Genomic DNA, 27,121 nt, shown 5'->3' with positions numbered 1-27,121 from the left:
GGGAAAATCTTATGAGGAAAGGCTGACGGACTTGAGGTTGTTTTCGTTGGAGAGAAGAAGGTTAAGAGGAGACTTAATAGAGGCATACAAAATGATCAGGGGGTTGGATAGGGTGGACAGTGAGAGCCTTCTCCCGCGGATGGATATGGCTGGCACGAGGGGACATAACTTTAAACTGAGGGGTAATAGATATAGTACGAAGGTCAGAGGTAGGTTCTTTACGCAAAGAGTAGTGAGGCCGTGGAATGCCCTACCTGCTACAGTAGTGAACTCGCCAACATTGAGGGCATTTAAAAGTTTATTGGATAAACATATGGATGATAATGGCATAGTGTAGGTTAGATGGCTTTTGTTTCGGTGCAACATCGTGGGCCGAAGGGCCTGTACTGCGCTGTATTGTTCTATGTTCTATGTAATTCCCCGAACCCCCTCAAAATTCGCATAACCTCTATCATCCCTCCCGCTGGGTCCGACACGTATAACAATGGGTCATCCGCGTATAATGAGACTCGGTGTTCTTCTCCCCCTCTAATCACCCCTCTCCATTTCCTGGAATCTCTCAACGCCATGGCCAGAGGTTCAATTGCCAACGCGAACAACAATGGAGACAGCGGGCATCCCTGTCTTGTTCCCCTATTTAGTCGGAAATACTCCGATCTATGTCGACCTGTAACTACGCTTGCCGTTGGAGCCCCATAAAGAAGTCTAACCCAGCTAATAAACCCGTTCCCAAACCCAAACCTCCTTAACACTTCCCATAAATACTCCCACTCCACCCTATCAAATGCCTTCTCTGCGTCCATTGCCGCCACTATCTCTGCCTCCCCCTCCACTGGGGGCATCATTATCACCCCTAATAGTCGTCGCACGTTAACATTCAGTTGTCTCCCTTTTACGAACCCTGTCTGGTCTTCGTGCACCACCCCCGGGACACAGTCCTCTATCCTCGATGCCAGTACCTTTGCCAGCAATTTGGCGTCCACGTTCAATAGTGAAATAGGTCTATAGGACCCGCACTGCAACGGATCTTTGTCCCTCTTCAAAATTAGCGATATCGTCGCCTCCGACATCGTCGGGGGTAGAGCCCCCCTTCCCTGGCCTCATTGAATGTCCTCGCCATCAACGGGGCCAACAAGTCCACATATTTTCTGTAATATTCCACCGGGAACCTGTCTGGCCCCGGGGCCTTCCCTGCTTGCATGCTTCCCAGTCCCTTAATGACCTCGTCCACCTCAATCGGTGCCCCCAGGCCTACCACCTCCTGCTCCTCCACTTTCGGGAACCTCAATTGGTCCAGGAACTGCCGCATCCCCTCCTCTCCCTCTGGGGGTTGAGACCTATACAGTTCCTCATAAAAGGTCTTGAACACCTCATTTATCTTTCCTGCCCTTCGCACCGTGTCTCCCCTTTCGTCTCTAATTCCTCCTATCTCCCTCGCTGCTGCCCTCTTTCGCAATTGGTGAGCCAACAGGCGGCTAGCCTTTTCCCCATATTCATACCTCCTCCCCTGTGCCTTCCTCCACAGTACCTCCGCCTTTCTGGTGGTCAGAAGGTCAAACTCCGTTTGGAGTCGTCTCCTCTCCCTGTACAATTCCTCCTCCAGGGTCTCTGCAAATTCCCTGTCCACCCTTAAAATCTCCCCCAGTAATCTTTCCCTTTCCTTGGCCTCTGTTTTCCTTTTGTGGGCTCCAATAGAGATCAGCTCTCCTCTGACCACCGCTTTTAGTGCTTCCCAAACCACTCCCACAGGGACCTCGCCGTCGTCATTGACCTCCAGGTATCTCTCAATACACCCCCGCACTCTTGCACACACTCCCTCATCCGCCATCAGTCCCACATCTAATCGCCAGAGTGTTCTCTGCTCCCTGCCCTCTCCTAATTCCAGTTCCACCCAATGTGGGGCATGATCCGAAACCGCTATGATTGAGTACTCAGCTTCTCCCACCCTAGAGATCAACGACCTTCCCAACACAAAAAAATCTATCCGGGAGTACACTTTATGGACATGGGAGAAGAAGGAAAACTCCCTAGCCCTAGGTCTAAGAAATCGCCATGGATCCACTCCCCCCATTTGGTCCATAAACCCCTTAAGTACCTTGGCCGCTGCCGGCCTTCTTCCGGTCCTTGAGCTGGATCTATCTAGCCCCGGGTCCAGCACCGTATTAAAGTCCCCTCCTAAAATCAAGTTTCCTACCTCCAGGTCCGGTATACGCCCTAGCATCCGTCTCATAAATCCCGCATCGTCCCAATTTGGGGCATACACATTAACCAACACGACCTCCATTCCCTCCAGCCTACCACTCACCATTACATATCTACCTCCGCTATCTGCTACGATGTTCTTTGCTTCAAATGCTACCCGTTTCCCCACCAAAATGGCCACCCCTCTGTTCTTTGCGTCCAGTCCTGAGTGGAACACCTGTCCCACCCATCCTTTCCTTAGCCTAACTTGGTCCGCCACCTTTAGGTGCGTCTCTTGGAGCATAACCACGTCTGCCCTTAGTCCTTTCAAATGCGCGAGCACTCGGGCCCTTTTTATCGGTCCGTTCAGGCCTCTCACGTTCCACGTGATCAGCCTCACTAGGGGGCTACCTGCCCCCCTCCCGTGTCGACTAGCCATTACCTTCTCTAGGCCAGTCCCATATCCCGCCTCCGCGCTCCCGCTCGCTCCCCCAGCGTTGCACACCATCCCCGCCCACCCACTCTTTAGCCATTTCCTTTTGGAATTCCGCAGCAGCAACCCAGTTGTCCCCCCCCCCCCCCCCCGCTAGATCCCTATCTAGCATGTTTGCTCCCCCCATATCACTTCCGTAAGTCAGCTGACTTCAACTGACCCCGGCTACTCCTGCTCACTCCTCGACCCCCCCCGTGTGGGGGAACTCCAATCCGCCTTGCGCCTGTCTTCCCGCCTTATTCTTTCTGGCGCGGGAACATCCGTTTACCTGACCCGCCTCTTATGGCGCAGCTCCCTTTCCCCTCCCCCTCCCCTTCCCCATTCTCCGACTATGTCCCGTCTTTCCCCCCTCACTGGCGCCCACATTTCCCCAATGTCTCGCCCCTTCCCAGTTTGCTTCTCAATTAACTTCACCCATAACATTAACAAAATCAATAACAATAACATTTCCTGCAGCATCAGTCCCTCAGTTCCGATCCAATTTCTCTTCTTTGATGAAGGACCATGCTTCCTCCGCCATCTCGAAATAATGGTGTCTCTCCTGATACGTGACCCATAGTCTTGCCGGCTGCAGCATCCCGAACTTCACCTGCCTTTTATGCAACACCTCTTTGGCTCGGTTGAAGCTCGCCCTCCTTCTCGCCACCTCCGCACTCCAATCCTGGTATATCTGTACCACAGCGTTCTCCCATCTGCTACTCCGCACCTTTTTAGCCCATCTCAGGACCTCTTCTCTGTCCTTAAGGCGGTAAAATCGCACGATTATCGCCCTCGGTGGTTCTCCCGCTTTTGGTCTTCTCGACGGAATCCGATTTGCCCACTCCACCTCCATGGGGCCCGTAGGGGCCTCAGCACCCATCAGTGAGCTCAGCATCGTACTTGCGTACGCTCCACAGTCCACTCCTTCCACACCCTCAGGGAGACCAAGTATCCGAAGGTTCTTCCTTCGCGCTCCGTTTTCTAGGGCCTCGATCCTTTCAGTGCACTTTTTATGAAGTGCCTCGTGCGTCTGAGTCATAACCGCCAGGCCCAGGATCTCGTCCTCAATATCTGTCACCTTCTGCTCCACCACGCGAAGCTCTGTCTCCTGGGTCTTTAATGTCTCCTTGAGCCCCTCAATTGCCTGTAGCATCGGGGTCAGCACCTCCCTCTTCAGCAGCTCCACGCACCGCCTCACGATTTCATCCTGCTCAGGCCCCCATGTCGCCTTGTAGGTCTCTCCCTCTGACCTTTTGGTCGACGATTCCTCGGGCTGCAGCCGCCGCCGCCGGTTTTTTCCTCCTTCGTTTGCGGGGGACTCCTTTCTCCCACACCCCACACCGGGTTGGGTCGACAAAAAATTCCCCGTTGGGACTCTTAAAAGAGCCCGAAGGTCCGTCGGAGCTGGAGCCGCCGAAACGTGCGGCTAGCTCGGCATCACCGCAACCGGAAGTCCTGGAGTCAACACCCATGCCCGCAGCGACGAGTTCAACTCCTGCGCCCGCAGCGAAACCAGAGCTCAAGACGATCTCAGCGAACGGTCAAGGCGCCGGATAGAACCTGTGAGCCCACTTCACCCCCGCTGGACTTCAATTTTTAACAGGCGGTGAATGTGGTGAATGTATTCCATTACATTACATTGTATTGTGTTGATGCCCTGTGGGCTCCACCTATGGATCACCATTGTATTACATTACATTGTATTACGGTACATTACATTGTATTATGTTGGTGCCCTTGTGGGCTCCGCCCCTGGCTCCGACCCCTCGGGGGAGGTATATAGATCTGCAGCCTGTAGGTGGCACTCAGAGCAATCGCAGGCAGGTACAGTTCTGGCTGATTAAAACCACTGTTCACTTCAACTCTCCGTCTCGTGTGAATTGATGGTTGCATCAGGAGATAGAGAGTGAAAGGAGTGGAGAGAGTGAGGGAAAGAAAGAGAATGGGGAGGAGGTCGAGAGAGAGAGAGAGAGAATGGGGAGGGGAGAGAGTCAGAATGGGGACGAGGGAGAGAGAATGGGGACGAGGGAGAGAGAATGGGGACGAGGGAGAGAAAATGGGGACGAGGGAGAGAGAATGGGGACGAGGGAGAGAGAATGGGGAGGAGAGAGAGAGAGAGAATGGGGAAGACGAGAGAGAGCGAGAATAGGGACGACGAGCGAGAACGAGGAGGAGCCAGAGAGAGAGACAAAGAATGGGGATAGAGACAAGAGTGAGAATTGAGAAGAGGGAGAGAGAGAGAATTGAGAGGAGGGAGAGATCGAGAGAGAGAATTGAGAGGAGGGAGAGAGAATGGGGAAGATGGAGGCAGAGAGGTAGGAGGGAGGGAGAGACAGAGAGAGAATTGAGAGGAGGGGGAGAGAGAGAATTGAGAGGAGAGAGAATTGAGAGGAGGGAGAGATAGATAGATAGAGGGAATTAAGAGGAGAGAGAGAGAATGAGGAGGATAGAGGCGGAGAGAGAGAATGGGGAATACGAGAGAGTGCGAGAATGGGAGGAGCGAGGGAAAGTGAGAACCGGGAGGAGGGAGAGAGCGAGATAGTGAATGGGGAGAGGGAGGGAGAGAGATAGTGAGTGGGGAGAGGAAGGGAGAGAGAGGGAGAGAAAGAATGGGGAGGAGGGAGAGAGAAAGAATGGGGAGGAGGGAGAGAGAGAAAGAATGGGGAGGAGGGAGAGAGAGAGAAAGAAAGGGGAGGAGGGAGTGGGAGAAAGAAAGGGGAGGAGGGAGAGAGAGGGAACGGGAAGGTGGGATAGAGAGCGAGAGAGAGGGAACAGGGAGGTGGGATAGAGAGAGAGGGAACAGGAAGGCAGGATAGAGAGCAAGAGAGAGGGAACAGGGAGGCGGGATAGGGAGCGAGAGAGAGGGAACAGGGAAGCGGGATAGAGAGTGAGAGAGAGGGAACAGGAAGGCGGGATAGAGAGCGAGAGAGAGGGAACGGGGAAGAGGGAGAGAGAGTGAGAGACGGAGGAGAGTGTGAGAGAGATGGAATGGGGAGGAGGGAGAGAGAGAGAGGGGGAATGGGGAGGAGCGAGAGAGAGGGATTGGGGAGGGTGAGGGAGAGGGAATGGGGAGGAGGGAGAGAGTGGGAATGGGATGGAGGGAGAGAATGGGGAAGAGCGAGGGAATGGGGAGGAGGGAGAGAGGATGGGGAAGAGGGGGAGAGAGAAAAAATGGGGAGGAGGGAGAAAGAGGGCTAGGGGAGGACGGAGAGAGAGATCGGGAGAAAATAGGGAGGGAGAGAGATAGTGAGTGGGGAGGCAGAGAGAGTGAATGGGGAGAGGAAGAGAAAGAGACAGGAGGAGGGAGGGAATTGGGAGGAAGGGGAGAGAGAGATTGGGGTGCAGGGAGAGAGAATGGACGAGCGAGAGAGAATGAGGCAGAGAGAGAGCATGAATGGGGTAGGGAGGGGAGATCGAGAGTGAAAGGGGTGGAGAGAGCGAGAGAAAAAAAATGGGGAGGAGAGAGAGAATGGGGAGGAGGGAGAGAGAGGCAGAATGGGGAGGTGGGAGAGAGAATGGGGAGGTGGGAGAGAGAATGGGGAGGAAGGGGAGAGACAGAGAATGTAGAAGACGAGAGAGCGCGAACAGGGAGGAGCGAGCGAGAGCGAGGACTGGGAGGTGGGAGTGTCATGTGAGGGTTCCTATAAGAATTTTTTTTGTCTGATGACATGGGTTCAGTGATGTCATTGTGTGGGTGGAGCTGAGCTGTGGCCCTGTGTTTTTACTGTTGTTTTTAAGTTGGTTTTACTTTCACTTTGAGTTTGAATTGGTTTGTACAACGAAGTTTGAAAGAAGGTTTTTTTTCTATATCTGCATTTTAACTTGAAAAGAAATAGCTGTTTTCTGTAAGGAATTCAAACCTGCTGTTTTGGGAAGGAAACAAGAAGTATCCATACCAAGTCTTAAAGATAGTAAGAGTGCCATGTGCTGGGCCACACCTTTGAAAAGAGTTTCTGGTTTATGCAATCTTGTTATTAAGTTGGAACAGCTTAAGGGGAAAATTTATTGAGGGTTATACATAGAGTACTGTAGCTGTGTGGGGTATTTATGTTTGTAATTGATAAAAATGCTTACTGTGTGTTTATAAAAATGGTAACTAAATTCGTAGAATAAACTTTGTTTTGATTAAAAATGCTTAAGGCCTCTGTTGAATAACACCTGAAAGGCAGGCCCTTGTGCTCGTAACCAAAATAAATAAACAGTTGTAGGTCAGGTGAACTCCAGGTGAACTTTGGAGTTTTCTGAACCCTGGCCCATAGCAAATTGGGGGCTCTTCTGGGATAAAAGTCTATCTTTCTTGATTGGGTTGGCTTAGTGAACTTAAAAACAGTGAGGGGTGAGCATATTTTTTTTGATTTTTAGGTGGTGTATTCCAGTTTAAGTAGGGTGTGGACAATGTTGTGGACAATGGCTCTTTCAGAGGCTCAGAGATTTTTGTGGTGGAGCCGGTCACATACAGTACCTTACAAACAGAGACTAAAAAAAGGCTCTTAGATTTGGCAAAAATATTGCAGTTAATATTGCCTGATAAACTTCAAAAAGAAGAGGAAATTGCAGTGATAGCTGAGCATTTAAAATTGCCTGAGACACAGTCAGAATCATTGGAAATGGCAAGAATTTAATTACAGATCAAGCAGCTTGAGAACATGAAAAAGAATTAAAGCAGATTGAATCCGACATGGGGAACAAGAAAGAGAAAGGGAGGTACAGATCAGGGAAAAAGAAAAGGAGAGAGAAGAAAGGGAAAAAGAGAGAGACTTTGAACTTCAGAAAATGGCCATGAAACATGACAGTCAGTTAAAATTGGCGGATGTAAAGAGAAACGTACAGTATGAGGATAGTGAGAAAGAGCATCATAGTCGAAGGCTTGGTGGAGATCTAAATGTCCAAGCATTGTCAAAGTTTGATGAGAAGGAGGTAGAAGCCTTTTTCATTTCATTTGAGAAGGTAGCTAAACAAATGAAATGGCCATAGTACATGTGGCCATGTACAAACAAAGTTGGTAGGTGGAGCTAGTGAAGTGTTGTGCATCCCTATCAGAAGAAATATCTGGGACGTAGAAGGAGGTGAAAAAATCCACCTTGGGTGACTGCCGGAGGAAGTGGTTGAGGCAGTGACATTGACAACATTTAAAAGGCATTTGGACAGATACATGGATAGCAAAGGTTAGATGGAATATGGGGTTTGCTTTTTGGTTGGCATAGACCAGTTTGGGCCGAAGGGTCTGTTCTGTGCCATAGATTCTATGATTCTGTGGTCGGGGAGTCTAAAACACAGGGTCACAGTCTCAGGATAAGGATCCAAACTTTTATGACTGAGATGAGAAATTAATTGACTTTAAGAGTTGTAAATTTTGAAATTCTTTACCCCAGAGGGTTGTGGATGTTCCATTGTTGAATATATTTAAGGCTAGGATGGGATTTTGATCTCTGTGGGAATCAAGGACTATGCGGAGCTCAAACAGCCCCAAAGAGTCAGATTTGACTCAAAATATTAACTTTGTTTCTCTCTCCACAAAGGCTTCTAGACCTGCCGAGTATTTCCAACATATTGTTTCCATCGCACACTCCAGCAACCACAGTATTTTGTTTTTATGTTTGCATTATGTTTTGTGTTGTAGGTGATGTGTCCCCAATACCAATGATGCCCATTGCTCAATCCCAGTTTGTTCCCTTGGCAGAAGTGCTTTGCTGTGTTATCTCTGAGATGAACGCGAGTCATAAAATCGTAACGCAAGAAGCCCTGATGGAATATTTAGTCAAGTGCTATTCAGGTAACTTGATTCTCAGGCATATCTTGAATCAGGCCAGTAACTGGTTCCATATACTTCAGCTAGACTCCAGGCCCTTCAAAACCATATTCTCAGCAGATTATTTTCCTCTCCTCCCCAACACCCGCTCCATTTACAAAGAACAAAGAAATGTACAGGAACAGGCCCTTCGGCCCTCCAAGCCCGTGCCGACCATGCTGCCCGACTAAACTACAATCTTCTACACTTCCTGGGTCCGTATCCCTCTATTCCCATCCTATTCATGTATTTGTCAAGATGCCCCTTAAATGTCACTATCGTCCCTGCTTCCACCACCACCTCCGGTAGCGAGGTCCAGGCACCCACTACCCTCTGTGTAAAAAAAACTTGCCTCGTACATCTACCCTAAACCTTGCCCCTCTCACCTTAAACCTATGCCCCCTAGTAATTGACCCCTCTACCCTGGGGAAAAGCCTCTGACTATCCACTCTGTCTATGCCCCTCATAATTTTGTAGTCCTCTATCAGGTCGCCCCTCAACCTCCGTCGTTCCAGTGAGAACAAACCGAGTTTATTCAACCACTCCTCATAGCCGACACAAAGGTTGGTGGAATTGCAGGGAGCGATGAGGACAGTCAGAGGATACAGCAGAATATAAATCGGTTAGAGACTTGCACGGATAAATGGTAGATGGCGTTTAATCAGGACAAATGTGAGGTAATGCATTTTGGAAGGTCTAAAACAGGTGGGAAATATATAGTAAATGGCAGATTTCTTGACAGGCAGTATTGACAGGCAGAGGCATCTGGTTGTACAGGTCCACATGTCACTGAAAGTGGCAACGCAGGTGGAGAAGGTAGTCAAGAAGACATGCTTGCCTTCATCGGCCAGGGCATTGAGTATAAAAATTAGCAAGTCATGCTGCAGGTATATAGAACCTTAGTTAGGCCACACTTGGAATATAGTGTTCAATTCTGCTCGCCACACTGCCAGAAGGATGTGGAGGGTTTTGAGAGAGTACAGAAGAGGTTTAGTGTTCCCTGGTATGGATGGCATTAGCTATGAGGTGGGGTTGGATAAACTCAGTTTGTTCTCACTAGAACGAGGGAGGTTAAGCGGTGACCTGATAGAAACCTACAAAATTAGGAGGGGCATGGACAGAGTGGATAGTCAGAAGCTTTTTCCCAGGGTAGAAGAGTCAATTACTCAGGGACATAGGTTTAAGGTGCGAGAGGCAAAGTTCAGAGGAGATGTGAGGGGGAAATTTTTACACAGTGGGTAGTGGGTGCCTGGAACTTTTTGCCGGAGGAGATGGTGGAAGATAGTGACGTTTAAGGGGCGTCTTGACAAATATGTGAAAAGGATGGGAATAGAGGGATATGGGTCCTGGAAGTATAGAAGATTTTAGGTTAGATGGGCAGCATGGTCGGGGGAGGCTTGGAGGGCCGAAGGCCCTTTTGCCTTCTGCTTATTTACCTCCCTTCAACCAGACCTTTCAAGCTTCAGTCAGCTTTGTTTTGTTATGTTCTCTTTTCCACTCGGCTGCACACACCACATTATAATTCCAGAGGGGAGAGAGAGGAAAATTGGGAGAAATGGTGAGCTACTGTCGAACACCCACACTCAAAGCGTAGAACCATAGAAATGTTACAGCACAGAAGGAGGCCATTCATCCCATCTTATCCTTGCCAGTCCGAGGACACCGAGATGCCCCTTCTGATCCCACCTTCCTGCACCCAGTCCATAGCACTGTAACTTACAGCACTTAAGGTGCAGATCCATTAATTTTTAAAAGACCTCTGCCTCCGCCACCAACTCGGGCAGCGAATTCCAGACTCCCACTACTCTCTGTGTAAAAAAAGCGCTTCCTCATGTCTTCCCTACACCTTCCGCCACTTATCTTGAAACTATATCCCTTGGTTCTAGAATTCTCCGCAAGGGAAAGAAGGACGGCACATTGATTAGCACTGCTGCCTCACAGCGCCAGGGACCCATTTTCGATCTCAGCCTTGGGTGACTGTGTTGAGTTTGCATATTCTCCCCGTGTCTGCGTGAGTTTCCTCTGGGTACTCCGGTTTCCTCCCACATTGGACATGGTAAATTGCCCCTTAGTGTCTAAAGGTTAAGTGAGATTATAGGGATAGCATTTGCCGAGGTGGGTGTTCTTTTGGAGGATTGGTGCATACTCAATGGACCGAATGGCCTCCTTCTGCACTGTAGGGATTCTATGATTTTATCCTGTCTTATCTCTTCCCCTGATAATTTTGTACACCTTAATTAAGTCACCTTTTAGCTTTCTATGTCCCAAGGAATGTAACTCCATCATACCCAGTCTCTCTTTGCAGCTACACTTTTCTAGCCCTGGCAACATTCTTGTAAACCTCTTCTGCACTCTCCAGAGCAATTATGTCCTTCCTGTAATTTGGTGACCAGAACTGCACACAATACTCCAGTTATGGCCTCACCAGTGTTTTATATAACTCTAACATATTCTATACCTCTGCCAAGGAAGGCGAGCATTCCATATGCTTTCTTAACAACATTATCTAATTGAACTGCTGCCTTTAATGCAAACAGTAAGAGTCCCAACACCGAGCCCTGTGGAACGCCACTTGTAATAACTTTGCAATTGCAAAGCCACCCATCGACCATTACCCTTTGTTTCCTGTTACTAAGCCAACTTTCTATCCAGTTTGCCATATTGCCCTGAATCCCATTAGCTTTTACTTTTTTGACCAATCTGCCATGTGGGACTTTGTCAAACGCCTTGCTAAAATCCATGTACACAACATCCACTGCACTACCTTCATCAACCTTCTTGGCACTTCCTTAAAAAATTCAATCAAATTTGTGAGGTAAGACAAATCCATGCTGACGGTCCCTGACTAGGTTATGCGTTTCTGTGTGACAGTATGAGTCAGGATTGATTCTACTAATTTGCCCACCACTAACATAAGAGTAATTGGCCTATAATTGTTTGGCATTTCCTTTGATCCCTTTTTAAACAATGGAACCACGTTTGCATTTCTCCAGTCCTATGGTATCTCCCCTGTGTCTAATGAGGATTGGAAAATTAGCCTCAAAGCATCTGCTTTCTCCTCCCTTACCTCCTTGGAAACAATCCATCTGGGCCCGGTGACTTTTCAAATTTCAAGGATTCTAGCCCTTCGAATACTCAATGGACGGAATGGCCTCCTTCTGCACTGTAGGGATTCTATGATTTTACCCTGTCCACTCTATCTCTTCCCCTCATAATGATTATCCCAGCCAATATCTCAGTGTCCTCCTGGACTAGTATGTACACTCTCCTGCTGTTTTCCTGTGGTTGAAGAAAAAACAAAGAACAATACACAACAGGCCCTTCATCCCTCCAAGCCTGTATCGGTCATGATACCACCCTTGGCCAAAACCCTCAGCACTTCCTCCATACCCATCCTATCCATGTATATGTTGAGATGCCTTTTGAACGGCGTTAGTGTATCTGCTTCCACAACCTCCCCTGGCAGCGCGTTTCAGGCACTCACCACCCTCTGTCTGCCTCGCACATCTCCTCTAAATATTTCCCCACAAACTTTAAACCTATGCTCCCTGGTAACTGACCCCTCCACCCTGGGAGAGAATGCTTGCCCATCCATTCTATCCATGCCCCTCATAATCTTGTAGACCTCTATCAGGTCACCCCTCAACCTCCATCGTTCTCATGAAAACAGTCCGAGTCTATTTAGCCTCTCCGCATAGCTAACACACTCCAGACCAGGCAACATCCTGGTAAACTTCCTCTGCACCTTCTCCAAAGCCTCCACATCATTCTGGTAGTGTGGTGACCAGAATTGTGCGCAGTATTCCAAGTGCGGCCTTACCAAGGTTCTATACAACTGTAGCATGACTTGCCAGTTTTTATACTCAAACGCAAATCTACTAAAACTCCTGGGAACCCTGAACTAATAAACAGTTCCATACTCTGTCAGTCAACCCCGAGACATCTGATGATCAGTCAGGCTCAGAACCCAACCACCAGATCTGTCCTCGATTCAGAGTCGCTCGATTCAAAGAACAAAGAAAAGTACAGCACAGGAACAGGCCCTTCGGCCCTCCAAGCCTGTGCTGACCATGCTGCCCGTCTAAACTAAAATCTTCTGCACTTCCGGGGTCCGTATCCCTCTTCCCATCCTATTCATGTATTTGTCAAGATGCCCCTTAAACGTCACTATCGTCCGTGCTTCCAACACCTCTTCCTGTAGTGAGTTCCAGGCACCCACTACCCTCTTGTGTTTAGTAGCACTACTGTATGTAACATGCGTTACTCAATCCAGTTGCGGCAGAGGCTTTCTGCACCTTGATGAAGAAGACTCAAAGTCATCCAGAGGTATTGAAAGGTTTATTGAGTAACAGAATTTAACAACTGCGTGAGTTCTTACTTTAAGATCAATACTAGTAGAAAGGTTACAAGGTTTATGTACAGTAGCTATGTCTGACCACACTAGTAGCCCTGAGCTAGATCTATGCTTCTTATTAACCCTTTATGTACATACCCATGTAAAGATCACTACAATCTGATGATCAGCCAGGCTCAGAACGCAACCACCAGATCGGTCCTCCATTCAGAGTCACTCAATTCAAAGAACAAAGAAAAGTACAGCACAGGAACAGGCCCTTCGGCCCTCCAAGCCTGCGCCGACCATGCTGCCCGTCTAAACTAAAACCTGCACGTCTGGAGTCCGTATCCCTCTATTCCCAACCTATTCATGTATTTGTCAAGGTGCCCCTTAAACATCACTATCGTCCCTGCTTCCACCACCTCCTCCGGTAGCGAGTTCCAGGCACCCTCTACCCTCTGCGTAAAAAAACTTGCCACATACATCTCCTCGAAACCTTCCCCTCACACCTTAAACCTATGCCCCCTAGTAATTGACCCCTCTACCCTGGGAAAAAGCCTCTGAATATCCACTATGCTCCTCTAATTTTGTAGACCTCTATCAGGTCGTCCCTCAACCTCCGACATTCCAATGAGAACAAACCGAGTTTATTCAACCGCTCCCCATAGCTAATGCCCTCCATACCAGGCAACAACCTGGTAAATCTCTTCTGCACCCTCTTTAAAGCCTCCACTTCCTTCTGGGAGAGTGGCGACCAGAATTGAACACTATGCTCCAAGTATGGCCTAACTAAGGTTCTCCACAGCTGCAACATGACTTGCCAATTTTTATACTCAATGCCCCGGCCAATGAAGGCAAGTATGCCATATGCCTTCTTGACTACCTTCTCCACCTACGTTGCCCCTTTCAGTGACCTGTGGACCTGTACACTTAGTTCTCTCTGACTGTCAATACTCTTGAGGGTTCTATCATTCACTGTATATTCCCTACCTGTATTAGACCTTCCAAAATGTATTACCTCACATTTGTCCGGATTAAACTCCATCTGCCATCGCTCCGCCCAAGTCTCCAAACAATCTAAATCCTACTGTATCATCTGACAGTCCTCATCGCTATCCGCAATTCCACCAACCTTTGTGTCGTCCGCAAAACTCACTAATCAGACCAGTTACATTTGCCTCCAAATCATTTATATATACTACGAACAGCAAAGGTCCCAGCACTGATCCCTGCGGAACACTACTCCTCACAGCCCTCCAATCAGAAAAGCACCCTTCCATTGCTACTCTCTGCCTTCTATGATCTAGCCAGTCCTGTATCCATCTTGCCAGCTCACCTCTTGAGCCCGTGTGACTTCACCGTTTGTACCAGTCTGCCATAGAATTTACAGTGCAGAAGGAGGCCATTCGGCCCATCGAATCTGCACCGGCTCTTGGAAAGAGCACCCTACCCAAGGTCAACAACTCCACCCTATCCCCATAACCCAGTAACCCCACCCAACACTAAGGGCAATTTTGGACACTAAGGGCAATTTATCATGACCAATCTACCTAACCTGCACATCTTTGGACTGTGGGAGGAAACCGGAGCACATGGAGGAAACCCACGCACACACGGGGAGGATGTACAGACTATGCACAGACATTGACCCAAGCCGGAATCGAACCTGGGACCCTGGAGCTGTGAAGCCATAGTGCTAACCACTATGCTAACATCCACCAATTCCGTCGCTTTGGTGAACACTGATGCAAAGTATCCATTTAGTACCTCGCACATTTCTATTGGCGCCACACATAGGTTCCCTCCCCTGTCTTTCAATGGGCCAACCTTTTCCCTGGCTACCCTCTTGCTTTTTATGTATGTGTAAAAAGCCTTGGGATTTTCCTTAACCCTATTTGCCAATGACTTTTCGTGGCCCCTTTTACCCTCCTGACCCTTGCTTAAGTACCTTCCTACTTTCCTGATATTCCACATAGGCTTCGTCTGTTCCCAGCCTTCTAGCCCTGACAAATGCCTCCTTTTTCTTTTTGGCGAGACCTACAATATCTTTCGCTATCCAAGGTTCCCGAAATTTGCCACATTTATCCTTCTTCCGCACAGGAACATGCCGGTCCTGAATTCCTTTCAACTGACATTTGAAAGCCTCCCACATATCAAATGTTGATTTACCCTCAAATATCCACCCCCAATCTAGGTTCTTCAGTTCCCACCTAATATTGTTATAATTCGCCTTCCCCCAATTTAGCACATTCACCCAAGGATCACTCTTATCCTTGTCCACCAGCACTTTAAAACTTACTGAATTGCGGTCACTGTTCCCGAAATGCTCCCCGACTGAAACTTCTACCACCTGACCGGGCTCATTCCCCAATATCAGGTCCAGTATCGCCCCTTCCCTAGTTGGACTATCTACATATTGTTTTAAGAAGCCCTCCTGGATGCTCCTTTCAAACTGCCCCGTCTAAGCCCCTAGTACTAAGTGAGTCCCAGTCAATATTTGGGAAGTTAAAGTCTCCCATCACAACAACCCTGTTGCTTTTACTCCTTTCCAAAACCTGTCTACCTATCTGCTCCTCTATCTCCCGCTGGCTGTTGGGTAGCCTGTAGTAAATCCCCAACATTGTGACTGCACCCTTCTTATTCCTGATCTCTACCCACATAGCCTCGCTGCCCTCTGAGGTGTCTTCCCGCAGTACAGCTGTGATGCTCTCCCTAACCAGTAACGCAACTCCTCCACCCCTTTTACATCCCCCTGTATCCTGCCTGAAACATCTAAATCCTGGAATGTTTAGGTGGCAATCCTGTCCTTCCCTCAACCAGGTCTCTGTAATGGCAACAACATCATAGTTCTAAGTACTAATCCAAGGGCTAGGTTCATCTGCCTTACCTGTTTTAAAACATATGCACTTCAGGCTACCAGTCCCGCTGTTTTCAGCAACATCTCCCTGTCTGCTCTTCCTCAGAGCCATACTGGCCCTATTCCCTAGTTCTCCCTCTCTTTTTTCACCTTCTGACCTATTGCTCCGGTGCCCACCCTCCTGCCATACTAGTTTAAACCTTCCCGTGTGACACCAGCAAACCTCACGGCCAGGATACTTAAGGCACTCGAGTTTAGATGCAACCCGTCCTTCTTCTATAGGTCACACCTTCCCTGGAAGAGCTCCCAGTGGTCCAGATAACTGAAACCCTCCCTCCGACACAAGTTGTTTCGTCATGTGTTTAGCTGCTCGATCTTCCTATTTCTAGCCTCACTGGCACGTGGCACAGGGAGTAATCCCGAGGTTACAAACCTAGAGGTCCTGTCTTTTAATTTTCTGCCTAGCTCCCTTAACTCCTGCTGCAAGACCTCATTCCTTTTCCTGCCTATGTCGTTAGTACCACAACCGTTGCCTGTTTGCCCTCCCCCTTCAGGATGCCCGCTACTCGTTCAGAGACATCCTGGACCCTGGGACCAGGGAGGCAACATACCATCCTGGAGTCTCTTTCACGTCCACAGAAGTGCCCCTGACTATAGAGTCCCCTGTGACTATTGCTCTTCTGCGCTTTGACCCTCCCTGCTGAACATCAGAGCCAGCCGTGGTGCCACTGCTCTGGCTGCTGCTGTTTTCCCCTGATAGGCTATTCACCCCAACAGTATCCAAAGGGGTATGCCTGTTTGAGAGGGGGACAACCCTAGGGGATTCCTGCACTGACTGCCTGCCCCTTCTGGTGGTCACCCATCTCTCTGCCTGCACCTTGGGTGTGACCACATCTATATAACTCCTATCTATTACGCTTTCCGCCACCTGCTCCGAATTGCCTCCAACTGCTGCTCCAATCGAACCATGCAGTCTGTGAGGAGCCCCAGTTGGGTGCACTTTCTGCAGATGTAGCCATCCGGGACGCTGGAAGCCCCCCGGACCTGCCACATCTCACAGTCCGAGCACTGCACCATTAATAAATTAAATTCAAAAATATATTTTTTAAAAGTTACTCTATGTTTCCGAGCACGAGATTTCTATGATAAATGTAAATGCTAAATACAGTACTCTCCGGTCCCTGGCTTAAATACCCCTCTAAATTCTGATTAAATAATTAATTAATTATGTTTAACAATGTTTAATTTTTAAATTTAGTGCAGATTCCCTACCAGCCAATCAGGTCACTGCTTTCCTGTGATGTCACTTTTCAGTTATTTCTCCCCCAGCCGGAACACTCAGAATATCTATAAGGTAAGTTTAATCACCGACCTGATTCCCGAGCGGTACTCCGGCTCTCTCCCGCTGCCGGAAATGAAGGCCGCTGGAACCTGGGGGCATGTTTAACCACCAACCTGATTCCCGAACAGTACTCCGGCCCTCTCTCTCTCCCACTCCTGGAAATGATGGCCGCCGGAACCTGGGGGTAAGTTTATATCACCTACCTGATTCCCAAGCAGTACTCCGGCTCTCTCTCTCCCGCTCCCGGAAATGAAGGCCGCTGGAACCTGGGGGTAAGTTTAACCACCAACCTGATTCCCGAACAGTACTCCGGCCCTCTCTCTCTCCCACTCCTGGAAATGATGGCCGCCGGAACCTGGGGGTAAGTTTATATCACCTACCTGATTCCCAAGCTGTACTCCGGCTCTCTCTCTCCCGCTCCCGGAAATGAAGGCCGCTGGAACCTGGGGGTAAGTTTAATCACCGACCTGATTCCTGAGCTGCACTCCAGCTCCCTCTCTCTCTCCCGCTCCTGGAAATGAAGGCCGCTGGAAACTGGGGGTAAGTTTAATCACTGACCTGATTCCCGAGCTGCAATCCGGCTGTCTCTCCCAGAAATGAAGGCCGCTGGAACCTGGGGGTAAGTTTAATCACCGACCTGATTCCCGAGCTGCAATCCGGCTCTCTCTCTCTCTCCCAGAAATGAAGGCCGCTGGAACCGGGGGGCGGGGGTACGTTTATATCACCTACCTGACTCCCAAGCTGTACTCCGCCTCTCTCTCTCTCCCGCTCCTGGAAATGATGGCCGCTGGAACCTGGGGGTAAGTTTAATCACCGACCTGATTCCCGAGCTGCAATCCGGCTCTCTCTCTCCCAGAAATGAAGCCCGCTGGAAACGTGGGGGGGTATGTTTATATCACCTACCTGATTCCCAATCTGTACTCCGGCTCCCTCTCTCCCGCTCCCGGAAATGCAGGCCGCTGGAACCTGGGGGTAAGTTTAATCACCAACCTGATTCATGAGCTGCACTCCAGCTCCCTCTCTCTCTCCCGCTTCTGGAAATGAAGGCCGCTGGAACCTGGGGGTAAGTTTAATCACCGACCTGATTCCCGAGCTGCAATCCGGCTCTCTCTCTCCCAGAAATGAAGCCCGCTGGAAACGTGGGGGGGTATGTTTATATCACCTACCTGATTCCCAATCTGTACTCCGGCTCCCTCTCTCCCGCTCCCGGAAATGAAGGCCGCTGGAACCTGGGGGTAAGTTTAATCACCAACCTGATTCATGAGCTGCACTCCAGCTCCCTCTCTCTCTCCCGCTTCTGGAAATGAAGGCCGCTGGAACCTGGGGGTAAGTTTAATCACCGACCTGATTCCCGAGCTGCAATCCGGCTCTCTCTCTCCCAGAAATGAAGGCCGTTGGAACCGGGGGGGGGGGGGGGGGGGGGGTGAGTTTGATCACTGACTTGATTCCCAAGCTGTACTCCAGCTCTCTCCCGCTCCCGGAAATGTTGGCCGCTGGAATCTGGGGGTAAGTTTAATCACCGACCTGATTCCCGAGCTGCAATCCTGCTCTCTCTCTCTCTCTGTCTCTCTCTCCCAGAAATGAAGGCCGCTGGAACCGGGGGGGTACGTTTATATCACCTAACTGATTCCCAAGCTGTACTCCTGCTCTCTCTCTCTCCTGGAAATGATGGCCGCTGGAACCTGGGGGTAAGTTTAATCACCGACCTGATTCCCCAGCTGCAATCCGGCTCTCTCTCTCTCTCTCTCTCCCAGAAATGAAGGCCGCTGGAACCGGGGGGTGTACGTTTATATCACCTACCTGCAGCAGGGGCATGGGAACCTGGATTGTAGTTTTAGGGTAAGGGAGAATGAGAGTATAGAGGTCAGGAGCACAGATTTGACGTCGCAGGAGGGGGCCAGTGTTCAGGTAGGTGGTTTGAAGTGTGTCTACTTCAATGCCAGGAGTATACGAAACAAGGTAGGGGAACTGGCAGCATGGGTTGGTACCTGGGACTTCGATGTTGTGGCCATTTCGGAGACATGGATAGAGCAGGGACAGGAATGGATGTTGCAGGTTCCGGGGTTTAGGTGTTTTAGTAAGCTCAGAGAAGGAGGCAAAAGAGGGGGAGGTGTGGCGCTGCTAGTCAAGAGCAGTATTACGGTGGCGGAGAGGATGCTAGATGGGGACTCTTCTTCCGAGGTAGTATGGGCTGAAGTTAGAAACAGGAAAGGAGAGGTCACCCTGTTGGGAGTTTTTTATAGGCCTCCTAATAGTTCTAGGGATGTAGAGGAAAGGATGGCGAAGATGATTCTGGATAAGAGCGAAAGTAACAGGGTAGTTATTATGGGAGACTTTAACTTTCCAAATATTGACTGGAAAAGATATAGTTCGAGTACAATAGATGGGTCGTTTATTGTACAGTGTGTGCAGGAGGGTTTCCTGAAACAATATGTTGACAGGCCAACAAGAGGCGAGGCCACGTTGGATTTGGTTTTGGGTAATGAACCAGGCCAGGTGTTGGATTTGGAGGTAGGAGAGCACTTTGGGGACAGTGACCACAATTCGGTGACGTTTACGTTAATGATGCAAAGGGATAAGTATACACCGCAGGGCAAGAGTTATAGCTGGGGGAAGGGCAATTATGATGCCATTAGACGTGACTTGGGGGGGATAAGGTGGAGAAGTAGGCTGCAAGTGTTGGGCACACTGGATAAGTGGGGCTTGTTCAAGGATCAGCTACTGCGTGTTCTTGATAAGTATGTACCGGTCAGGCAGGGAGGAAGGCGTCGAGCGAGGGAACCGTGGTTTACCAAGGAAGTGGAATCTCTTGTTAAGAGGAAGAAGGAGGCCTATGTGAAGATGAGGTGTGAAGTTTCAGTTGGGGCGATGGATAGTTACAAGGTAGCGAGGAAGGATCTAAAGAGAGAGCTAAGACGAGCAAGGAGGGGACATGAGAAGTATTCGGCAGGAAGGATGAAGGAAAACCCAAAAGCTTTCTATAGGTATGTCAGGAATAAGCGAATGACTAGGGAAAGAGTAGGACCAGTCAAGGACAGGAATGGGAAATTGTGTGTGGAGTCTGAAGAGATAGGCGAGATACTAAATGAATATTTTTCGTCAGTATTCACTCAGGAAAAAGATAATATTGTGGAGGAGAATGCTGAGCCCCAGGCTAATAGAATAGATGGCATTGAGGTGCGTAGGGAAGAGGTGTTGGCAATTCTGGACAGGCTGAAAATAGATAAGTCCCCGGGACCTGATGGGATTTATCCTAGGATTCTCTGGGAGGCCAGGGAAGAGATTGCTGGACCTTTGGCTTTGATTTTTATGTCATCATTGGCTACAGGAATAGTGCCAGAGGACTGGAGGACAGCAAATGTGGTCCCTTTGTTCAAAAAGGGGAGCAGAGACAACCCCGGCAACTATAGACCAGTGAGCCTCACGTCTGTAGTGGGTAAAGTCTTGGAGGGGATTATAAGAGACAAGATTTATAATCATCTAGATAGGAATAATATGATCAGGGATAGTCAGCATGGCTTTGTGAAGGGTAGGTCATGCCTCACAAACCTTATTGAGTTCTTTGAGAAGGTGACTGAACAGGTAGATGAGGGTAGAGCAGTTGATGTGGTGTATATGGATTTCAGCAAAGCGTTTGATAAGGTTCCCCGCGGTAGGCTATTGCAGAAAATACGGAGGCTGGGGATTGAGGGTGATTTAGAGATGTGGATCAGAAATTGGCTAGCTGAAAGAAGACAGAGGGTGGTGGTTGATGGGAAATGTTCAGAATGGAGTACAGTCACAAGTGGAGTACCACAAGGATCTGTTCTGGGGCCGTTGCTGTTTGTCATTTTTATCAATGACCTAGAGGAAGGCGCAGAAGGGTGGGTGAGTAAATTTGCAGACGATACTAAAGTCGGTGGTGTTGTCGGTAGTGTGGAAGGATGTAGCAGGTTACAGAGGGATATAGATAAGCTGCAGAGCTGGGCTGAGAGGTGGCAAATGGAGTTTAATGTAGAGAAGTGTGAGGTGATTCACTTTGGAAGGAATAACAGGAATGCGGAATATTTGGCTAATGGTAAAGTTCTTGAAAGTGTGGATGAGCAGAGGGATCTAGGTGTCCATGTACATAGATCCCTGAAAGTTGCCACCCAGATTGATAGGGTTGTGAAGAAGGCCTATGGAGTGTTGGCCTTTATTGGTAGAGGGATTGAGTTCCGGAGTCGGGAGGTCATGTTGCAGCTGTACAGAACTCTGGTACGGCCGCATTTGGAGTATTGCGTACAGTTCTGGTCACCGCATTATAGGAAGGACGTGGAGGCTTTGGAGCGGGTGCAGAGGAGATTTACCAGGATGTTGCCTGGTATGGAGGGAAAATCTTATGAAGAAAGGCTGATGGACTTGAGGTTGTTTTCGTTGGAGAGAAGAAGGTTAAGAGGAGACTTAATAGAGGCATACAAAATGATCGGGGTTGGATAGGGTGGACAGTGAAAGCCTTCTCCCGCGGATGGAAATGGCTGGCACGAGGGGACATAACTTTAAACTGAGGGGTAATAGATATAGGACAGAGGTCAGAGGTAGGTTCTTTACGCAAAGAGTAGTGAGGCCGTGGAATGCCCTACCTGCTACAGTAGTGAACTCGCCAACATTGAGGGCATTTAAAAGTTTATTGGATAAACATATGGATGATAATGGCATAGTGTAGGTTAGATGGCTTTTGTTTCGGTGCAACATCGTGAGCCGAAGGGCCTGTACTGCGCTGTATTGTTCTATATGTTCTATGTTCTATGATTCCCAAGCTGTACTCCGGCTCTCTCTCTCCCACTCCCGGAAATGAAGACCGCTGGAACCTGGGGGTGAGTTTAATCACCGACCTGATTCCCAAGCTGTTCCCCGGCTCTCTCTCTCCCGCTCCCGGAAATGAAGGTCGCTGGAACCTGGGGGTAAGTTTAATCACCAACCTGATTCATGAGCTGCACTCCTGCTCCCTCTCTCTCTCCCGCTCCTGGAAATGAAGGCCGCTGGAACCTGGGGGTAAGTTTAATCACCGACCTGATTCCCGAGCTGCAATCCGGCTCTCTCTCTCCCAGAAATGAAGGCCACTGGAACCGGGGGGGGTGGGGGGGGGGGGGGGGGGGGGGGGGGGTGAGTTTGATCACCGACTTGATTCCCAAGCTGCACTCCAGCTCCCTCTCTCTCTCCCGCTCCCGGAAATGAAGGCCGCTGGAACCTGGGGGTAAGTTTAATCACATACCTGATTTCCAAGCTGCAAACCGGCTCTCTCTCTCTTCCGTTCCCGGAAATGAAGCCCGCTGAAACCTGGGGGTAAGTTTAATCACCTACCTGATTCCTGATCAGTACTCCGGCTCTCTCTCTCCTGCTCCCGGAAATGAAGGCCGCTGGAACCTGAAAGTAAGTTGAATCATCTACCTGATTCCCGAGCTGCTATCCCTGTCCCGCTCCTGGAAATTTAGGCCGCTGGAACCTGGGGGTAAGTTTAATCACCTACCTGATTCCCGAGCTGCATTCCGGCTCCCTCTCGCCCGCTCCTGGAAATGACGGCCACTGGAACTTGGGGGTAAGTTTATATCACCTACCTGATTCCCGAGCTGTACTCTGGCTCTCTTTCTGTCTCTCCCGGAAATGAAGACCGCTGGAACCTTGGAGCTAAGTTTATATCATCTACCTGATTCCCAAGCTGTACTCCGGCTCTCTCTCCCGCTCCCGGAAATGAAGGCCGCTGGAACATGGGGGTAAGTTTCATCACATACCTGATTTCCAAGCTGCAATCCGGCTCTCTCTCCCGTTCCCGGAAATGAAGGCCGCTGGAACCTGGGGGTGAGTTTAATCACCGACCTGATTCCCAAGCTGTTCCCCGGCTCTCTCTCTCCCGCTCCCGGAAATGAAGGCCGCTGGAACCTGGGGGTAAGTTTAATCACATACCTGATTTCCAAGCTGCAATCAGGCTCTCTCTCTCTCCCGTTCCCAAAAATGAAGGCCGCTGAAACCTGGGGGTAAGTTTAATCACCTACCTGATTCCTGATCGGTACTCCGGCTCTCTCTCTCCTGCTCCCGGAAATGAAGGCCGCTGGAACCTGGAAGTAAGTTTAATCACCTACCTGATTCCCGAGCTGTACTCTGCCTCTCTTTCTCTCCCGGAAATGAAGGCCGCTGGAACCTGGGGGTAAGTTTAATCACCGACCTGATTCCCGATCGGTAGTCCGGCTCTCTCCCGCTCCTGGAAATGAAGGCCGCTGGAACCTGGGGGTAAGTTTAATCACCTACCTGATTCCCGAGCTGCAATCCGGCTCTCTCTCTCTCCCGTTCCCGGAAATGAAGGCCGCTGGACTCCTTCCTGATTCCCGAGCTGCACTCCGGCTCTCTCTCTTCCGATCCCGGAAATGAAGGACGCTGGAACCTGGGTGTAAGTTTAATCACCTTCCTGATTTCCAAGCTGCACTCCTGATTCTTCCCCTCGCTCGGAAAATGAGTTGCATCCCAACCTAGGTCAGCCCAAGCTTCTGATCCTCAGTCTTGAGTTCCGGTTCTCCGATTCGTGTTCAGCACCTTGTAGGTTAACTCAGGGTTTGCACAGTTTAAACAGTATTTTAGCTTTGCAAATGTTCCACCAGATCATATCAATACAAATCTGAGTTGCACAGCTGAGAATCAAGACAGCAGGACCATAAAGATCACTTGAGTGTCAATTTCTGCAAACAAACCATGTGTTAATAGGGTCACTTTAATCATTTTAAAGGCTTTGCACCACATGCCTGTTCCAGCTGTTTTCTCTTTCTCAGCATACTCTGCTGCACCCCTTTTGGGGTAGGTTTATGGGGCTTATTGCTTCATGTTCCTCTCTGGGCCTATGGGGGTTACTGCTTCATGTTCCTCTCTCCTTCAAATCCTGCCCAGTCCCCAAAGTTAATTTCCCTCTTGCCTGGTTCTTGGCAATTCTTCCGCCTAACTCTCTATCACTCCTCCCCACCACCCTGCTATTCCTTCACTCCACCTTTACCTCAGTTGTCCCCCAGTCTCTCTATCTCTCACTTCCCCACAATCGCCTCTCCTTGCATCCCACCCCCTACCCCTCAATCCCCCACAACCCCATCCTGTTTCTCCCATGTCCCCACACCACCCTGTCCCCAAATCCCAGACCCCAATCCCGCCCTCACCCCCTGCCCTTCCATGTCCCCACAGCCCCAACCCTCCCTCGCCCTTCCCCACTCCTGTCACCCCCACTCCTCCATTGAAACACTGTCCTTCCCTCATGCCCCATCTCTCCCTCACCTCTGCCAGCCCACCATGCCCTCCCTTCATCACCCCACTCCATTCCTCCCCTACCTTTCCCTCACTTCTCAACCTCTCACCAACTTAACTCTTCCTTGACCCGAGCCCCAGGTCTGCTGCTGTTCCTGTTCTCTGTAAACTATCAGACACTTCAACCAGTTTATAAGCAGAAAGTTTTACCCAGGTGCTAATATTCCTTTACTTATGAGATGAACAAAGGGCAAAACAGGTTTGCAGTTTATTCACAATTCTCTGATTCTTTTTGTAGAATGCCTGCAGCGCAGGAGGAGGCCATTCGGCGCATCAAGTCTGCACCAACCTTCTGAAAGAGCCCCACTCCCCGCCGCAACCCCATAACCTAACCTATACATCTTTGCATACTAAGGGGCAATTTAGCATGGCCAACCCACCTTACCTGCACATCTTTGCACTGTGGAAGGAAACCGGAGCACCTGGAAGAAACCCATGCACCCATAGGGAGAATGTGCAAACTCCACACAGTCACCCAAGGCTGGAATTGAATCTGGATCCCTGGTGCTGTGAGGCAGCATTGCTAACCACTGACACTATGCTGCCTTTTACTGTGGGCGCGATCTAACCAAGTTGGAACAGAGACCCGTGACAGTCATTTAACCAGGTGTTTCACGACGCTCGCAGCGCTGGGAAACACTACGCTATATATTGGATCTCTGTTTCAATTCAGGGCCTCAGCGGGGATCTCCCACAGAGGCTGCACTTAGCTCTGTTTCCTGCACTGAGGAGCTCCGCTTGCCAGAACTCCTCAGTGCAGGAAGAGATTGGGATCCCGTTTTTAAATGATCTCTCAACCCCCCCCGCCCCCCGCACGACACCCGAACCCCCACAATGCCTCAACTCATCAATAAGGGGCCGCCATGCACCACACCTCACGTGTACAGGACACTCCTCGGCCTGATCCCTGCTGCGGGCAAGTTGCCATCTGGGCACCTTTGCACTGCCAGCCTAGCACCGTTGCATGCCACCTGGACACCCTAGCAGTGCCAGGTTGGCACTCAGGTCAGGCTGGCAATTCCAGGGTGCCCAGGTGACACCAGCAGTGCCAGAGCGCCACACTGCCTAGAGGGAAGCACCTAGGAGCCTCCAATCCCCTTGGTGACCCCCACAAGCGCTTGTCCAAGGTCTCCAAGGTGAAGGGGTTAGAGCCCAACACCTCTGGTAGATTTGGGGAGTGCATATTAGAGTGAGACCAGCTGAATTACTGTAATATGCAGATCTGCAAAATACTGATCCCACCTATATTATTCGTGATTCAGATCGTGACATCTTGCAAGATCGCATTAAATCTTCTGAGGCATGGCAAGCCAGGTTAGAACATAGAACGATACAGCGCAGTACAGGCCTTTCGGCCCACGATGTTGCACCGACATGGGAAGTCAAAAAACAAAAGCCATCTAACCTACACTATGCCATTATCATCCATATGCTTATCCAATAAACTTTTAAATGCCCTCAATGTTGGCGAGTTCACTACTGTTGCAGGTAGGGCATTCCACGGCCTCACCACTCTTTGCGTAAAGAACCTACCTCTGACCTCTGTCCTATATCTATTACCCCTCAGTTTAAGGCTATGTCCCCTCGTGCTAGCCATTTCCATCCGCGGGAGAAGGCTCTCACTGTCCACCCTATCTAACCCCCTGATCATTTTGTATGCCTCTATTAAGTCTCCTCTTAACCTTCTTCTCTCTAACGAAAACAACCTCAAGTCCATCAGCCTTTCCTCATAAGATTTTCCCTCCATACCAGGCAACATCCTGGTAAATCTCCTCTGCACCCGTTCCAAAGCTTCCACGTCCTTCCAAAATGAGGTGACCAGAACTGTACGCAATACTCCAATCCTGTAGATCCTGGTAGAGGGATATCCCGGCATCTGCTGGCCATGCTGCCTTTTGGGTAACTAATTTATTTGGGTATTACGAGCTTCAACATTACTCCCACAAAACATGTTTCAGACTTACAGCTGGGCTTTAGGTATTACCCGAACCTAGTGAAGGTGGCTGGCCAGGCTATAATCACTCGATGCGGATACCTTCTCTGAGCCAAGAGCTTCTTCTTGCGCTGGTTTGCCTGAGAGACACCCAGGCTATTGTTGATTATCTGTTCTAATGTTCCTTCTTTTAGACTGGTTATGCGAGCACTGAGTCATACGTACACGCCTATATCTGGCCAGAGTTCTATTGTCCCATCCAGACTTAAACTCATTAATGGGAATAAACAGGATACTCCTATTTAACCAGGGTGATTTAATTGAGATCCATTGTCCCCTATGTGGTGTAGTGGTTAGCACTGCTGCCTCACGGCGCCGAGATCCCAGGTTTGATCCCGGTTCTGGGTCACTGTCCGTGTGGAGTTTGCACATTCTCCCCGTGTTTGCGTGGGTATCTCCCCCACGACCCAAAGATGTGCAGGGTAGGTGGATTGGCCACGCTAAATTGCCCCTTAATTGGAACAAATTAATGGGGTACTCTAAATTTATGAAAGAAAAAGATCCATTGTTCTCTGAAACACTCTTGTATGGCCAGCTATTAGCCCATTATGGAGTCTAATGGTCTCTTTGTTTGCCTTATGCCCTGCTGAAAAGTTGATCACCTGTATCCGGAAGATGGTTACATATTCATAGCATGGTCTTTGTCCTTTTGAGTAAATGTGATACCTATTGTGAGTGGGTAATCACAAAGTCCAGATAGTGATAATGAGTTTCTATGTTGCCTTGAGTGCTCTTGCAGACAGCCAATATCGATTCCAGCCAGTGCCTCATTTGGCAGTTTCTGTTTCTGGCCTATGTGTTTTTCCCCTTGTCAGCATGTTTCCAGTACCACATTGTCTTCCTAATTCATGCT

The 27,121-nt window shown here is 49.5% G+C and overlaps 1 protein-coding gene across 2 annotated transcripts in view; it reads left to right on the top strand.

Annotated features, from left to right (window-relative positions):
* Window positions 1–27,121, top strand: part of stox1 (storkhead box 1) — a 70,455-nt gene that overhangs the window by 38,518 nt on the left and 4,816 nt on the right. The window contains exon 2 of one of the 2 annotated variants that reach the window (XM_072478728.1): window positions 8,274–8,426. The exons of the other annotated variant lie outside the window; for it this stretch is intronic. Coding sequence (XP_072334829.1) covers window positions 8,274–8,426 — 153 coding nt within the window. The remainder of the gene's footprint in view (window positions 1–8,273; window positions 8,427–27,121) is intronic. 2 annotated transcript variants of the gene reach the window in all.

This window comes from Scyliorhinus torazame, chromosome 16, assembly GCF_047496885.1.
Source record: "Scyliorhinus torazame isolate Kashiwa2021f chromosome 16, sScyTor2.1, whole genome shotgun sequence".
In the NCBI taxonomy this organism is placed as follows: domain Eukaryota; kingdom Metazoa; phylum Chordata; class Chondrichthyes; order Carcharhiniformes; family Scyliorhinidae; genus Scyliorhinus; species Scyliorhinus torazame.
Note: the sequence above shows the minus strand (reverse complement) of the source record. Positions and strands in the feature narration are given on the sequence as shown.